At 41.5% G+C, this 18,549-nt stretch overlaps 1 protein-coding gene across 3 annotated transcripts in view; it reads left to right on the forward strand.

Moving 5' to 3' along the window:
* Positions 1 to 18,549, forward strand: part of LOC128697779 (uncharacterized) — a 340,573-nt gene that overhangs the window by 20,156 nt on the left and 301,868 nt on the right. For all 3 annotated transcript variants that reach the window (XM_070099646.1, XM_070099648.1, XM_070099647.1), the window contains exons 2-3: positions 1,619 to 1,707; positions 17,298 to 18,113. In XM_070099646.1, the coding sequence (XP_069955747.1) occupies positions 1,627 to 1,707; positions 17,298 to 18,113 (897 nt within the window). In that variant the 5' untranslated portion in view covers positions 1,619 to 1,626. The remainder of the gene's footprint in view (positions 1 to 1,618; positions 1,708 to 17,297; positions 18,114 to 18,549) is intronic.

Raw genomic sequence — 18,549 nt, forward strand, 5'->3', positions numbered from 1 at the left:
TATTTGGATTTGAATTTAGCTATTATATATTCCCCATGTTCATCCCTTGTGCAAGTATTAGTGATACATTCTAGTTGGTCTGAGTAGTATATAGCTGTGCCACCCCATTGTTGGTCTGGCCTACAGTTGTGTATGGCTGTGTAACCAGGAATGGCATAGATATCTGTAGTATCAGGCTTTAGCCAGTAATAAATAGTGTTTTGTATTGTTTGTGTAAACAAGTTTTATACACAATCTAATAGTGATAATGTTTCAGTTATTGTGTTGTAAACAATGAGTGTATATTTGAACAATGCACCTTACTTTGGTCTCACAGGACACATAAGTTACTTAGAAAAGAAAAATATTGGAAAATACAAGAAACCTTCGAATACCGGGTGGGCGGCATTTGCCGCTGTTACCATATGCCGCTCATTTTCTGCCAACTTTGCACCTCTATATCTCAAAGGGTTAAGGACCCCAATGGAAATAAGTTAGACAGTCCTCAATGACGCACTGACTTTCTTGGGTTATCCTGGGTGGCTAACCCTCTGGGGTTAATTGTTTCTCGGTACATGTAATTGTTTCTCGGTAAGCCACACCAACAACAGTCTCTCCACATCTTTGAGTAGTACAGCTGATGGTGGTGCAGCAGCAGCTGACGGTGGTGCAGCAGCAGCTGACGGTGGTGCAGCAGCAGCTGACGGTGGTGCAGCAACAGCTGACGGTGGTGCAACAACAGCTGACTGTGGTACGATAGTATTTCAATAGTATTTCTCACCCTTTTTACCACAGGGTTGGCACTAGAAGCTTTCTTTGGGCCCATGGTGGCTTATTTAGCAGTTGCAAGCACTAAAAACAATGGAATAATACAAAATGTATCAAATGTATGCTTGGAACCATCTGCCCTGGCTTATAAACAGTGGCACACTAGCTGAAGGCAGGGCAGCTGAGGCGCTCAGGCCGGACGGACAGGCGGACGTGTTCAGGACGAATGTCCCTAACCGAGTTTTTCATCATTGGCTGAGCCAATATTTTTATGCAAAGATACATCAATATCTGATTTTATCGCTAGCCGATGTCATCGTTACCCGAGGGTCCACTGTATATATAAAATATGAAATAACTTTTAGAAACGCTTGAAAGTTTGGAAAGTTTTCAGACATAATGGAGAGATGCGGTGCTCACAGAACTCACAGAAAATGTAAGCAACCTGGGTGGAGCATGGTGACCATATTAGAAATTCAGGTGGGGGGAGCTGTATAGCGAGTTTTGGTCATAATTTGAAATGTTCGTATTAGCGGAACGCTGTAAAGCAAACGCTGTAAAGCATGGCCTTACTGTATTTGATTGATGGTGTGATGTAATGCGTGAACCAGACAGATATGACAAGCCAATGACAATAATGGTATATGTACAGAGTTCTGTAAATTGCTTAATATGAGCTTAAAACAAACATTGCCTTTTGTACAAAATTTAAACTTGGGCCTACATACTTTGATCACCAACTGAATGCATTAACCATTCCATCATTAAATCCATCACCATTTTCATAAGGTACTTGTACATGAGCCATTCCATAGTTAAATCTATCACCATTTCCACAAGGAGCTTACTCAGTATTTTTTTTTTTTTTCAGTTGGCAACATGGAGGAAGGTCTCCTTTCATTAAAGTGGAACAACCACAAATCTACATTCTTCCATGTCCTTTCCATTCTACGAGAGAAGGTAAGTGCTGTTGTACTCGATACTAATTTTGTGAATTAGGGATCGCAAGGGCCACATGATATGTAAACATAAATGTAATGGTGAAAATGTGGCACATTTTTAGTTTTCTATTGTAGTTCAGTTGTCACATTAATTGTGTATATTTTATTTCCTCATAATTTCAGAATTTGTGTACACTTAAGTTTTTCTAATTTTCCAGTGAAAACACATGGAAATTTTAATATTGTGTTGCATGCTAATTATGTTTGAAAATATTAATGTAATGTCATAAAGACAAAATACTGGGTACAAAATAAATACATTAGACTGTCATTTAACACTGTAGTTATGCTCCTGAAAACACCATGTTAAGCAAAACCGTGTTAGACAAACTTTAGAACTTATGGGAAAAATGGGGTTATGTTCCTGGCAGCCCCCAAAAACCAAACAACTTTTTTTTTTAGACCAATAGATCTTGCAAAAATAAAAGTGAATATGTAATTGTAGTTCATTGTCGTTACGTATTATGTTGTTTTTACTGCATAAAGCTACAAATGCAACAGAAATAATAGTATTTCTTACCTTAAATTGTGGGTGCTGGTATTTATGGATGATTGTGAAGAGAGTGGAGAGTTACGTTGTGGCCCTTCTGGGCTGAGGTGGATGGTAGAGGTACTGGTACTGAAGTTGATGGTTGTACTGGAGTGTGCATAAATTTGTAAGGGATTTCTTTTCTGTTTTACCCTACAGTACATTATACAATTGACGGTAAGGCATCAGCTGCTCTAGACACCATTTGAGGGTCCATTTCTGTGAAAAAGTCTAACTTTAAGTGATTCAGTAAGTCAGTCAAGTCATTCTGTCAATCAGTCAAGTCAGTGTGTTATTCAGTCAAGTCAGTCAGTTATTCAGTCAGTTAAGTCAGTCAGTCATCACAAACTCATATTTACCTCATTCTTTTTGTGTACAAAATGACACTTCATTCCTGCTACAGGCTGTCTCTTGTCTAATACAGTAGTACCTCAGGATACAGAATTAATTCGTTACAGAAGAGTGTTCAGGTGCTGATACTGAACAAATTTGTTCCCATAAGGAATAATATAAATTAGATTAATCCGTTTCAGACCCCCAAAAATACACTTACAAAAGCACTTACAAAAATACACTCAGGTAATGGTTCAGGTTGGGAGCTGTTCGTATCTCGAGGTACCGCTGTACAGTGGACCCTCAGCTAACGATATTAATCCGTTCCTGAAAGCTCCTCATATGCAGAAATTATCGTTAGCTGAATTAATTTTCCCCGTAAGAAATAATGGAAATCAAATTAATCCGTGCAAGACACCCCAAAGTATGAAAAAAAAAAATTTTTTACCACATGAAATATTAATTTTAATACATACAAACTGACACTTACCTTTATTGAAGATCTGGTGATGATTGATGGGATGGGAGGAGGGGAGAGTGTGGAAGTTAATGTTTAGAAGGGGAATCTCCTTCCATTAGGACTTGAGGTATCAAGTCCTTTTCCGGGGTTACTTCCCTTCTTCTTTTAATGCCACTAGGACCAGCTTGAGAGTCACTGGACCTCTGTCGCACAACATATCTGTCCATAGAGGCCTGTACCTCCTGTTCCTTTGTGATTTGTCTAAAGTGGTTCACAACATTGTCATTGTAATAGTCACCAGCATGGCTTGCAATATCTATGTGAGGGTGATTTTCATTCATAAAGGTTTTCACTTCAAGCCACTTTGCACACATTTCCTTAATCTCTTTCTTCATATCCATAGTAATTTTCACCCTTTTTTCTGCAAGGTTGGCGCTAGAAGCTTTCTTGGGCCCCATAGTGACTTATTTTGCAGGTACAATCACTAAAAACGCTATGATATTATGAAATGTTCTGAGTGTATGTGTGGATGCGACCGCACTGGCTGGCTTGTAAACACTGGCACCCACGGGACAACTGAGGCGCGCTCAGGCCACACGTGCATGCGTCTCGAACGAATCGCGTAGGGTGAGTTTTTTAGCGTTAGCTGAGGCAAAATTTTTGCGTTAAAATGTATCGTATGCTGGATTTAACGTAAGGTGATGGCATCGTTAGCTGAGGGTCCACTGTATATCTATTTTCTTCGTTAATTCTAAGACTTAAATGCTTAAACCTTTTCTTGCAACTTTCAGCAACATTTGTATGCCTACTGGGTGCCATGATTGCTTGGCAGATTTGAGATATGACAATTAATACGTATCTAAACAAACAGCAAGCTACTGGAACAGGTTCGTCCAACACACGTATGAACTGAACTGAAGGCTGAGAGGGTGGTGGGGGTGGCTGATGCCCATTGTAAGTCCAAGGCGTTGGTAAACAAGTACGTTACTTAGTGAAGAGAGGCTGTATACTAAAAAGTTATAAATGGTGCTAGGGTGACATTAAAGCAGTGTCAAAGATGGTTGACATAAACCCACTACCATTACAGTATAGTATGCTCCTCATTTAGTGACAAATTCGTTCATTGATGCGATATTAGGAATGGAACTCCGTCGTTAAGTTAGGAGTGGCTGTGCTGAAATAAACAGAATAGAGGAAATCAGCTCTAATATACATTTAGGTATAAATACTAGTCAGAAAGCCCGTGGTAAGTCTGAGGTGTCGGTAAATGAGTACGTTGCTGAGTGAGGAGAGGCTGTATTATACTATAATGATTTTCAAAGGCAAGCAGATGTTATGGGCACATTAAAGCATGTTATTATAGTTCAGTAGAGGATGATTTAACCATGAAAATCAAGCAGTGTGAGTACGCTTGCCTTAAATTCTGGTACAGTTGACCGTATGTTTTCGTGAATTTTGGTTATCGGCAACTTTTTTCGTCAAAACAACCTTGGTTTTTGTGATTTCCCTTGGATTTCGGCAGTAGTATGGTATGTGTCCCAGTGGCCCTGCGCACACAAAGCTTCCCACAGACGCATTCAAGAGTCGGCTTGGCATTATTTCTCATCGAGTGAGCATCACCCCTCTCGTTTATATGAAACATATAATAATCCATTGTTTTTTGTGTTTGCAACTGCTAAATAAGCCACCATGGGCCCAAAGAAAGCTTCTAGTGCCAGCCCTTTGGTAAAGAAGGTGAGAAACATGATAGAATTAAAGAAAGAAATCATAGATAAACATGAAAGTGGCGTACGTGTGGCCGAGCTTGCCAGGATTTACGGGAAGCCCCATTCAACGATCACTTCCATCGTGGGGAAGAAAAAGGAAATCAAGGAAGCTGATGTTGCAAAAGGGGTAAATGTGCTAACGAAACAGAGATAAATAGCAAAAAGGCACAATACCGTGACTGGAACGATACACAAATAACCCGCACATAAAAGAGAGAAGCTTACGACCAACAACAGTTAGCAGGAGATAGTGTCGTGCAGTCAATAATTTGTGAAAAAGCAAGGCAGTTTCATGCTGATCTTGTAAAGAAAATGCTTGGAACGAGTGCTGATGTTAGTGAATTAAAGGCCAGCATAGGCTGGTTCGAAAATTTCAAGAAGCGAAGTGGCATACACAGTGTTGTAAGGCAAGTTCAGACACACATGAGGCTGAAAAATTTGTGTGTGAATTTGAGGAGTATGTAGGAGGAAAAGAGACTGCCAGGACACAAGTCTATGAAAGACAGGCTAACTCTCTTGTTCTGTGGTAATGCTAGTGGAAATTTCAAAGTGAAGCCTTTACTGGTGTATCACTGAAAATCCCAGAGTGTTCAATAAAAAGTGTCGTCAAGAGTAAATTGTGTGTGATGTGAAAGGCTAACAATGAGGCAAATTTTCCTTGATTGGTTCAATGAAGTGTTTGGCCCGAGCGTGAAGAAATACTTCCTGGATAATAAATTGCAGTGCCTCCTGGCAATGGACAATGCTCCTGCTCATCCTCCAGATGACCAATTGTTGGAGGAGTTTAGTTTCGTCACAGTGAAGTTGTTGCCTCCTAATACCACGCCTCTCATCCAGCCCATGGACCAGCAGATCATTTCAAAAAACTACACCAGAGCAATGTTTCAAAGGTGCTTTGACATGACCTCGGACACTGAATTGACCCTAAGAGAGTTCTGGAAGGATCATTTCAGTATCCTCAATTGCATAACCCTTATGGATAAGGCTTGGCAGGGAGTGACTTCCAGGACAATGAACTCTGCTTGGAGAAAATTGTGGCCAGAATGTGTCCAAGAGAAGGATTTTGAAAGGTTTGGGGCTGACCCTGTCAACCCTATGCCTGTTGTGGAATGTATTGTGGCATTGGGGAATTCCATGGGGTTGGATGTGAGTGGCCAGGATGTGGAAGTTGGTGGAGGACCACAGTGAAGAGCTGCAAGAGCTTCATCTGCAACAGCAACAGACCACGGCAGAGGAAATTGCTTTACAGGAGGAGGAAGAGAGGGGAAGAAGGTGCCTTCTTCAAAGATTAAGGACATTTATGCAAAGTGGAGTGAGGTGCAAATGTTTGTGGAGGAGCATAACCCTAACTAAGCTGTTGTAGGCTGTGTCTGCGACATGGTTCAATGACAGTGTCTTGTCCCATTTTGGGCAACTCTTAGAGGCGCCAGAAACAGAGCTCTCTGGACCAATTTTTTGTGACAGGGGTTCAGTGACTCACAAGCTGGTTCTAGTGGCAGTAAAAGACAAAGAAGGGAAGTGACCCCAGATAAGGACTTGGTACCTAGATTACTTATGGAGGGGGATTCCCCTTCCAAAGAATAACCTCTTTTCCCTCTCCCTTCCTCCCTGTCTTCTATACACTAAGTCTTCAATAAAGGTAAGTGTCGTGTTGAATGTTCATTCTTTTCTGCATGTAAATCTATACTTAACCTAAAAAAAAAAATTTTTGTTTGTTAACACTTTTGGGTGTCTGGAATGGATTAATTGGATTTACATTATTTCTTATGGGGAAAATAGTTTGTTTTCTCTGATCTCTCTGGAACAGATTAATGACGAAAACCGAGGGTCCACTGTATTTAATCTCTAAAAAAAAATTTTTTTTTTATTATTTTTATTTTTTTATTATCACACCGGCCGATTCCCACCAAGGCAGGGTGGCCCGAAAAAGAAAAACTTTCACCATCATTCACTCCATCACTGTCTTGCCAGAAGGGTGCTTTACACTACAGTTTTTAAAACTGCAACATTAACACCCCTCCTTCAGAGTGCAGGCACTGTACTTCCCATCTCCAGAACTCAAGTCCGGCCTGCCGGTTTCCCTGAATCCCTTCATAAATGTTACTTTGCTCACACTCCAACAGCACGTCAAGTATTAAAAACCATTTGTCTCCATTCACTCCTATCAAACACGCTCACGCATGCCTGCTGGAAGTCCAAGCCCCTCGCACACAAAACCTCCTTTACCCCCTCCCTCCAACCCTTCCTAGGCCGACCCCTACCCCGCCTTCCTTCCACTACAGACTGATACACTCTTGAAGTCATTCTGTTTCGCTCCATTCTCTCTACATGTCCGAACCACCTCAACAACCCTTCCTCAGCCCTCTGGACAACAGTTTTGGTAATCCCGCACCTCCTCCTAACTTCCAAACTACGAATTCTCTGCATTATATTCACACCACACATTGCCCTCAGACATGACATCTCCACTGCCTCCAGCCTTCTCCTCGCTGCAACATTCATCACCCACGCTTCACACCCATATAAGAGCGTTGGTAAAACTATACTCTCATACATTCCCCTCTTTGCCTCCAAGGACAAAGTTCTTTGTCTCCACAGACTCCTAAGTGCACCACTCACTCTTTTTCCCTCATCAATTCTATGATTCACCTCATCTTTCATAGACCCATCCGCTGACACGTCCACTCCCAAATATCTGAATACGTTCACCTCCTCCATACTCTCTCCCTCCAATCTGATATTCAATCTTTCATCACCTAATCTTTTTGTTATCCTCATAACCTTACTCTTTCCTGTATTCACCTTTAATTTTCTTCTTTTGCACACCCTACCAAATTCATCCACCAATCTCTGCAACTTCTCTTCAGAATCTCCCAAGAGCACAGTGTCATCAGCAAAGAGCAGCTGTGACAACTCCCACTTTGTGTGTGATTCTTTATCTTTTAACTCCACGCCTCTTGCCAAGACCCTCGCATTTACTTCTCTTACAACCCCATCTATAAATATATTAAACAACCACGGTGACATCACACATCCTTGTCTAAGGCCTACTTTTACTGGGAAAAAATTTCCCTCTTTCCTACATACTCTAACTTGAGCCTCACTATCCTCGTAAAAACTCTTCACTGCTTTCAGTAACCTACCTCCTACACCATACACTTGCAACATCTGCCACATTGCCCCCCTATCCACCCTGTCATACGCCTTTTCCAAATCCATAAATGCCACAAAGACCTCTTTAGCCTTATCTAAATACTGTTCACTTATATGTTTCACTGTAAACACCTGGTCCACACACCCCCTACCTTTCCTAAAGCCTCCTTGTTCATCTGCTATCCTATTCTCCGTCTTACTCTTAATTCTTTCAATTATAACTCTACCATACACTTTACCAGGTACACTCAACAGACTTATCCCCCTATAATTTTTGCACTCTCTTTTATCCCCTTTGCCTTTATACAAAGGAACTATGCATGCTCTCTGCCAATCCCTAGGTACCTTACCCTCTTCCATACATTTATTAAATAATTGCACCAACCACTCCAAAACTATATCCCCACCTGCTTTTAACATTTCTATCTTTATCCCATCAATCCCGGCTGCCTTACCCCCTTTCATTTTACCTACTGCCTCACGAACTTCCCCCACACTCACAACTGGCTCTTCCTCACTCCTACAAGATGTTATTCCTCCTTGCCCTATACACGAAATCACAGCTTCCCTATCTTCATCAACATTTAACAATTCCTCAAAATATTCCTTCCATCTTCCCAATACCTCTAACTCTCCATTTAATAACTCTCCTCTCCTATTTTTAACTGACAAATCAATTTGTTCTCTAGGCTTTCTTAACTTGTTAATCTCACTCCAAAACTTTTTCTTATTTTCAACAAAATTTGTTGATAACATCTCACCCACTTTCTCATTTGCTCTCTTTTTACATTGCTTCACCACTCTCTTAACCTCTCTCTTTTTCTCCATATACTCTTCCCTCCTTGCATCACTTCTACTTTGTAAAAACTTCTCATATGCTAACTTTTTCTCCCTTACTACTCTCTTTACATCATCATTCCACCAATCGCTCCTCTTCCCTCCTGCACCCACTTTCCTGTAACCACAAACTTCTGCTGAACACTCTAACACTACATTTTTAAACCTACCCCATACCTCTTCGACCCCATTGCCTATGCTCTCATTAGCCCATCTATCCTCCAATAGCTGTTTATATCTTACCCTAACTGCCTCCTCTTTTAGTTTATAAACCTTCACCTCTCTCTTCCCTGATGCTTCTATTCTCCTTGTATCCCATCTACCTTTTACTCTCAGTGTAGCTACAACTAGAAAGTGATCTGATATATCTGTGGCCCCTCTATAAACATGTACATCCTGAAGTCTACTCAACAGTCTTTTATCTATCAATACATAATCCAACAAACTACTGTCATTTCGCCCTACATCATATCGTGTATACTTATTTATCCTCTTTTTCTTAAAATATGTATTACCTATAACTAAACCCCTTTCTATACAAAGTTCAATCAAAGGGCTCCCATTATCATTTACACCTGGCACCCCAAACTTACCTACCACACCCTCTCTAAAAGTTTCTCCTACTTTAGCATTCAAGTCCCCTACCACAATTACTCTCTCACTTGGTTCAAAGGCTCCTATACATTCACTTAACATCTCCCAAAATCTCTCTCTCTCCTCTGCATTCCTCTCTTCTCCAGGTGCATACACGCTTATTATGACCCACTTCTCGCATCCAACCTTTACTTTAATCCACATAATTCTTGAATTTACACATTCATATTCTCTTTTCTCCTTCCATAACTGATCATTTAACATTACTGCTACCCCTTCCTTTGCTCTAACTCTCTCAGATACTCCAGATTTAATCCCATTTATTTCCCCCCACTGAAACTCTCCTACCCCCTTCAGCTTTGTTTCGCTTAGGGCCAGGACATCCAACTTCTTTTCATTCATAACATCAGCAATCATCTGTTTCTTGTCATCCGCACTACATCCACGCACATTTAAGCAACCCAGTTTTATAAAGTTTTTCTTCTTCTCTTTTTTAGTAATTGTATACAGGAGAAGGGGTTACTAGCCCATTGCTCCCGGCATTTTAGTCGCCTCATACGACACGCATGGCTTACGGAGGAAAGATTCTTTTCCACTTCCCCATGGAATTATTGTTTGTTAATACTTTTAGGTGTCTGGAACGGATTAATTGGATTTACATTATTTTTTATGGGGAAAATAGTTTGTTTTCTCTGATTTCTCTGGAACAGATTAATGACGAAAACCGAGGGTCCACTGTATTTAATCTCTCTAAAAAAATTATTGTTTGTTAATACTTTTAGGTGTCTGGAACGGGTTAATTGGGTTTACATTACAGTGGACCTTCCCCTTTTCATCAGAGAGATCGGTGAAAACTGAAATTGGCGAAAACTGAAATCGGTGAAAACTGAAAGCATTTTTCAAATAAATAATATAAATCCAATTAATCCATTTCAGATGCCCAGAAGTATTAACAAAAATTTTTTTTTAGCATAAATATAGATTTACATGCAGAAAAGAATGACAAATATAAAGCACTAATAAAATGTATAAATGAACGTTTAACATCACACATACCTTTATTGAAGACCCTTGTTGGTGTATGGCAGACGGGGCGGAGGGGAGAGGGAGGCAAGTTTATTGATGGAGACAGGACAATATGCTTCAATGTGACACTAATATCAACTCTACAGCTTATTTATCTATCACAATTCATCTAATATGACATAATAAACAATATTAATAGCATGACATATACTCTAGAATGAATAAAATATGTCATTATGTATGTCATGAGTGGTGGTGTGTTGGGTGTATAAAGGCCACTGAGAGCATAAATCGTGCATGGTGGTGAAGGCGGCAGCAGAGGTGGCGTTGGTGTCAGTAGCCCTGTATAACTCCAACAACATTGGAGGAGTTAGATTCATACTGTCCTTTTTCTATCAATTAATCGCTTAACTTGCTACACTGTTAATGCTACACTTTATCGCTGGCTGGCACTATAGCCTTTATCGACTCGTGCTGCTTTAGTATTGTACATATCGTAGAATCACTGAAGAAGGCACATTCTCCTCTCTCTCTTCCTCCTCCACTTTGGTACTTTGCTACAATCTCTTTCTTTAATTCTGTCGTGTTCTTCACTTTCTTTACCAAAGGACTGGAGCTTTCTTTGGGCCTGTGGTGGCTTATTTAGCAGTCACACACAATAAACAAGTGCCAAAAACAATGGATTATTGCGAAGTTTCATATGACCTCGCAGGACATGTTCGCTCATCGAGAAACATGACGCTGCCTGAGAATGTGTGTGGGAGGTGGCTTTGTGTGCGTGCTGGGAAGTGGACAGGTTCTGCACCATCAATGAAAACTGAGGAAATCGACGAAAATTGAGGCAATATTTTGACAAAAAATGTTGGCGAAAGCTGAAATCGGGGAGAAGAGATCGACAAAATGGAGGGTCCACTGTATTTCTTATGGGGAAAATGGTCCCCCCCAAAAAAAATTTTATTTTTTCTTATGAAATGGTAGAGAATCTATTTCTTTTTGATGGAAAATTGACAAAGTTCTGCTCTTGCGAATTTTGATGTGTCAGCGATATTTACACGTCAGCGATTTTGCCGACTTTGACTCCCATTTTAGGCCAATTACAATTTTCTTAGCTATTTCACTAGTATTACTTCTTTTTTATCAATTGAGCACAAGAAATCACCCAGTCAACTGTTTCAACTACCCATTAAAGTGATCAGAAATTAGTAATTTGGCCAATTTAACCCTTTCAGGGTCCGTCCCGTAGATCTACGGCTTTACGTTCAGGGTCCAAACCGTAGATCTACGCCATGAGCTCAGCTCACTCTGATAAACTGTGAGTGGTACATTTGGGCTTAGATATGAGAGAATACATCTATGTGGTATGTGTGCACCACATAAAACAGATCCTGCAGCACACTGTGTATAATGAGAAAAAAAAATGAAATCATGATTTTTCGATTAAAACAGCAACTTTGCAGTGTTTTTTCATATGTTTTTTATAGTTGTATTTGCGATTTCTTGGTCTCATTTGATAGAATGGAAGACATATTACAGAAATAGAGATGATTTTGATTGGTTTTAGCACTGGAAATGGCTTGAAACTGAGCTCAAAGTAGCAGAAATGTTAAATTTTTGCCGATATTCAAGAGTAAACAAACGACCTCACACATCTAATACACGTCGGCTGGTGGGTCTAATATACATTCACAAATATGGTGATGATATTTATACAATTATTACAGTATTGCATAACAGTAAATCTTCTATTTTTTGGTGTGAATAAAAATTTATTATGTGAATAAAAAATCAAAATGGAATTTATTTGTAAAGCCTCAAAACATAACTAATGAACAGAGGAAATGTTAGTTTAGTTCCAGGAATACCTACATTGTTCATTCTGGACCCTATTTTGAAATTGGAATATTTTGAACTTTGTGTTAAATTGGCCAAATTAACAATTTCCGATCACTTTATTTTGTAGTTGAAACAGTTGACTTGGCGATTTCTTGTGCTCAATCGATAGAATAGAAGTAATACTAGTGAAATAGCTAAGAATTTGGTTGATTGGAATAATGTAATTGGCCTAAAATGGGAGTCAAAGTCGGCAAAATCGCCGATTCGTAAATATCGCTGACACATCAAAATTCGCAAGAGCATAATTTCGTCAGTTTTCCACCAAATTTCGTACTTTTTGTTTTATTACCTTCACAAAAAGATTCTCTACGATTTCATAAGAAAAAATAACAAATTTTTTTTTTTGAAAATTCTTGGACACTGGTGCGTGACTCCAGATTTGGGCCTTGGACCCTGAAAGGGTTAACACAAAGTTTAAAATATTCTAATTTTAAAATAGGATCCAGAATAAACAATGCAAGCATTCCTGGCACTAAACTAACATTTCCTTTGTTCATTAGTTATGTTTTCAGGGTTTACAAATGAATTCCACTTTGATTTTTTATTCACAATGAATTTTTATTCACACCAAAAAAAATTGAAGATATACTCTTATGCAATGTTGTAATAATTGTAAAAATAATATCAGCACATTCGTGAATGTATATTAGACCCACCAGCTGATGCGTATTAGATGCTTGACGTCATTTGTTACTTTTGAACATCAGCAAAAATTGAACATTTCTACTACTTTGAGCTCATTTTGAAGCCATTTTCAGTACTAAAACTAATCAAAATCATCTCTATTTCTGTAATATATCTTACATTCTATCAAATGAGACCAAGAAGACACGAATACAACTGTAAAAAACACCGCAAAGTCACTATTTGAATCCATAATTACGGTCATTTTTTTCTCTCATACACTGTGTGCTGCAGGATTCGTTTTATGTGGTGCACACTTGCCACATAGATGTACTCTCTCATATCTAGGCCCAAATTTACCATTCACAGGTTATCTGAGTGAGCTGAGTTTATGGCGTAGATCTTGGACCCTGGCTTCAAAGCCATAGATTTACGGGATGGACCCTGAAAGGGTTAAGTGGCATGCTGTGGCTCTACTGGTCCTCTGATGAGGTGGATGGGGTAGATGAAGGTGGATGGGGTAAATGAAGTGCATCGCTAGGGTTTGTGAGTCAAAGCTGATGGCTAGCTAGGGTTTGCGGGCTGAAGTGGATGGCTGGGGTTTGCTGGCTGAAGCAGATGGCTGGGGTGAGGTTGACATAGATCTGTTACTTAAGGGAGCCCCGAATTATTGTCATATATCTCGGCTGTGTTTTGCTCACCAGTACTTCATTCAGCCGACTGTAGGGCATCGTTGCTGGGTCCAGCATCCATTTCAGAGCAACTGTTTCTCTGCAGGCTCCTCTTCTTCATTCTCTTCAACTCTCCAAGTCCCTTCTATCTGGGAATTCAGCTCTGCTAACATTTCCTCTGGATTTCTTTCTAAGTCATCATTTTCTGATAATTTATTGACCTTTTGGCTGCATGTCTTCAAAAGCGTTCATCTGGCTGTCTTCTTGCCAGCTGAATAATTTCCTTGACTTGATTTACAACTGAGAGTCCTGTTAAAATATTCACCACACCAGGCCATAATTTTCTTCAGCCTGCATCTGTTGTCGATTTCGTCACTTTATCCCATGTATCTTTGACATACGGTAAGGCATCTGCAATGTTAAATGTATGCCAGGATTCTGGCTATTGCCGCTGCTACTGCTACTTCCACAAATATTGCTACTTCCACTACTATTACCACTACTATAATTGCCATCACTACTACAGGTACCACTAGTACTCCCATTACCACTGGTACTGCCATTATTACTGGTACTGCCACAACCACTTGTACTGCCACTACCATTGGTACTGCCATTACAACTGGTACTGCCACTACCACTACTACAACCAGTACTGCCACCACCAGTTCTACTGCTACCACCGCCAGTACTGCCTTTACCGGTACTACTGCTGCCCTCACTACTACTACCACCACCACCACTACTACTGCCACTACTAATGCCACCACCACCACTACTACTGCCACCACCACCACTACTACTAATGCCACCACCACCACTACTACTGCCACTACTAATGCCACCACCACCACCACCACTACTGCTACTACTACTGTTATCACCACCACTGCTGCTGCTGCTACTGCTGCTGCTGCCGCCGCTGCTGCTGCTGCCACTGCTGCTGCTGCTGCCGCCGCCACCGCCACTGCTTCTACTGCCATTGCTACTACTACTGCCACCACTGCTACTACTGCCACCACTGCTACTACTACTGCCACCACACTGCTGCTACTACTACTGCCACCACACTGCTGCTACTACTACTGCCACCACACTGCTACTACTGCCACCACACTGCTACTACTGCCACCACACTGCTACTACTGCCACCACACTGCTACTACTGCCACCACACTGCTACTACTGCCACCACACTGCTACTACTGCCACCACACTGCTACTACTGCCACCACACTGCTACTACTGCCACCACACTGCTACTACTGCCACCACACTGCTACTACTGCCACCACACTGCTACTACTGCCACCACACTGCTACTACTGCCACCACACTGCTACTACTGCCACCACACTGCTACTACTGCCACCACACTGCTACTACTGCCACCACCCTGCTACTACTGCCACCACACTGCTGCTGCTACTGCTACTGCTGCTACTGCTGCTACTGCTGCTACTGCTACTACTGCTACTACTGCTACTACTGCTACTACTGCTACTACTGCTACTACTACTACTACTACTACTACTACTACTACTACTACTACTACTACTACTACTACTACTACTACTACTGCCACCACACTGTGACCACTGCCACTACTACTGTCACCACTACCACCACCATTGCCACACTACTGTCACCACTACCAGCACTTCTGCCGCTGCCACCACCACCGCCGCTGCCACCACCACCAAAGTACAGTGGACCCCCGACTTACTATATTAATCCGTTTCAGAGAGCACATCATAAGATACTGCCACCACCACCACCACCACTACTGCTACAACTACTGCTACCACCACCACTGCTACTGCTGCTGCTGCCGCTGCCGCCGCTGCCGCCGCTGCTGCTGCTGCTGCTGCCGCTGCTGCTGCCACTGCTGCTGCCGCTGCTGCCGCCGCTGTTGCCGCTGCTGCCGCTGCCGCTGCCACCGCCACTGCTACTACTGCCATTGCTACTACTACTGCCATTGCTACTACTACTGCCACCACTGCTACTACTGCCACCACTGCTACTACTACTGCCACCACACTGCTGCTACTACTACTGCCACCACACTGCTACTACTGCTATTACTGCCACCACACTGCTACTACTACTACTACTGCCACCACACTGCGACCACTACCATCACCACTGCCACTACTACTGTCACCACTACCACCACCATTGCCACTACTACTGTCACCACTACCAGCACTTCTGCCGCTACCACCACCGCCGCTGCCACCACTGCCGCTGCCACCACCACCAAAGTACAGTGGACCCCCGACTTACTATATTAATCCGTTTCAGAGAGCACATCATAAGATGAAATTATTGTAAATTGAATTAATTTTCCCCATAAGAAATAATGGAAATCACATTAATCCTTTCAAGATGCCCAAAGTATGAAAAAAAATTTTACCACATGAAATATACATTTTCCTACACTTACCTTTATTGAAGATGTGGTGATGAGTGATAAGACACTGTTTGTGTCCTGGGAGTACCTTTTCCTCCTGAGTAATGTAGGTCCTGTTTGGCATTTTCTTCCAGAACAGGCCTTATCACACTGTATGCCACTACAATTCTTAAATCTCTCAAACCAACCTTTGCTGGCTTTAAATTCACCAATATGAGCACTAGCTCCAGGCATTTTTTCCTGTTCACCTGGGTGTTAGTCGACTGGTGTGGGTCGCATCCTGGGGGACAAGATTAAGGACCCCGATGGAAATAAGTTAGTCCTTGATGACACACTGACTTTCTTGGGCTATCTTCGGTGTCTAACCCTCTGGAGTTGATTGTTTCTTGGTATTCTCGATAAGCCCATGGTGGCTTATTTAGCAGTTACAAGCACTAAAAACACTGGAATAATACAAAATTTATCGATTGTATGCGTACAACCATCCATCCTGGCTTGTAAACAATGTCACACTAGCTCAGCTGAGGCACTCAGGCCAGACGGACCAGACGGCCGCGTTCAGGACGAATGATGTAAGTTGAGTTTTTCAACGTAGGTTGGGGTCAAATTTTTACCCTGACAAGCATCGCAAGTCGATTTTATCGTAGGTTGAGGCCATTGTAAGTCGGGGGTCCACTGTACTAATGTTGCTGCTGCTGCCGCCGCCACCACCGCTACTACTGCCACCACCATTGGCCATTGTATCTGCAGGGAGGCATACCTTCCTTCCCTGCCACCCCCTCTTGTTTTTTCTCTTCCAAGTGTTGCTGCATTTCTAACTCTATCTTGTACTGTGGGGTGGACAAATATGTACATAGTCTTATTGACTGTGAAAGCTAGTGTACTGAGTGGCTGCAGGTTGGAGATTGAGATGCTTGACGCTGAGACACCACGCTGCCCCTTTCCATGACCCATGTTCTTGTATGGCATACAATACTGACTCGCTGGAGAGCCTGTCCTAACTCCAAGTTGTTGGTAAACGGGTATGTCACTAAGTGAGGAGAAACTGTAGTACGAGATGTGAATTATCTAATTTTGCAAAGTATCTCACAATTTTTATAATTAATAATTCATCATTTTCCAGGACATAAATGATTATTATTTCATCTTTTGGGTTATTACTTGCCAATACTTTGTGTTTAAACCCCGTGAAGCATAATGTTTTATTTAATGTATATGCATAAATCTTAAGATGTGTTTCTCTCTTTCAGCACACATACACTGATGTGACATTAGCCTGTGAGGGACGGTTATATCCAGCCCATAAATTTGTGCTATCAACGTGTAGTGAATACTTCAGTGATATATTTACTTCCACAAGTGGTAACAATATAGTTATTGTACTTAAAGATGTTAGAAGACAAGATCTTGAGTATTTGCTTGACTACATGTACCTGGGGCAAGTTGATGTCGCTCAGTCAGAGTTATCGAGCCTTATAAAAACCGCCGAGTGCCTTAGAATAAAAGGGTTAGCCATCCCAGATGATGAACCCCAGCAGACCTCAAGAAGAGGTCTAGATGAACGAGACAGAGAAGGAAGCCCCCCTTCCAAGAAGAAGAGACACTTAATGGAGGATGATAGACCTAGTAGCATATCCACTAACAACACAACTAATAGATTACCACTTGTGGCCCTTCCACCACAATCACAACAACAGGCATTGTTGCAGAGATTACAACAAGCACCTTTGCCACAATCTACTCAGGCACCTCCAACATCACAAGCAGCTGGAAAAAGTCATCCTTCACCATTGCCTCATTCACTGACATCTCAAGTTCCAAGATCATCACAAGTCCCCACAAGTCCGCTCCCTCCAACATCATTATCACAGTCACATCCGACTCTTCCATCACCAACACAGTCTGCTTCATTACCAGTCATAAAGCAAGAAGTAGCAGATCCTCCAGAAACACCAGAAGTTTTTATGAATGAAAATTATGATGAGAATGAAACTAAACCAGATGTCTCCGACTCGAGACACTTGGAGCAGGATGTGGCAATTGCAGGACCCTCAGGATTGCAAGGGGTGAGTATCATAAATCCTCTCTTTTTTTTTGTGGGTTCCTAATAAACATAAATGTTATAGATAATATGAATAATTCCTCATTTCATTCTTCACCTATCTTCATTTACTTTACAGTTTTTCTTGAACAAGTTTCTCAGAAATGTAGTTTTTCTTCCAAATCACCAGTTAAAGGAGGCTTAGAATTCTTCCATCATAGCTATAACTTTAATACCCATTTTGCCTTCGACTGCTGTCTGATCTTGTGCGCTTCCCTGTATTTGGGCTGAGGTCCAAAGTTGGGATAGCAAGCCTGAAACTTGAGTTTTTGTTAATTTTGAGAGGAGCATAACTGTTGTTGCACACCTTCATGAGGAAACTGCTGACAACCCCTCCCCCCTTCCCAGCAGCTAAATCTGTAGCCATTGATTACACCACTTCACCAGACATTTGACTCCGT

Source organism: Cherax quadricarinatus, chromosome 68 (genome assembly GCF_038502225.1).
Source record: "Cherax quadricarinatus isolate ZL_2023a chromosome 68, ASM3850222v1, whole genome shotgun sequence".
NCBI lineage: Eukaryota > Metazoa > Arthropoda > Malacostraca > Decapoda > Parastacidae > Cherax > Cherax quadricarinatus.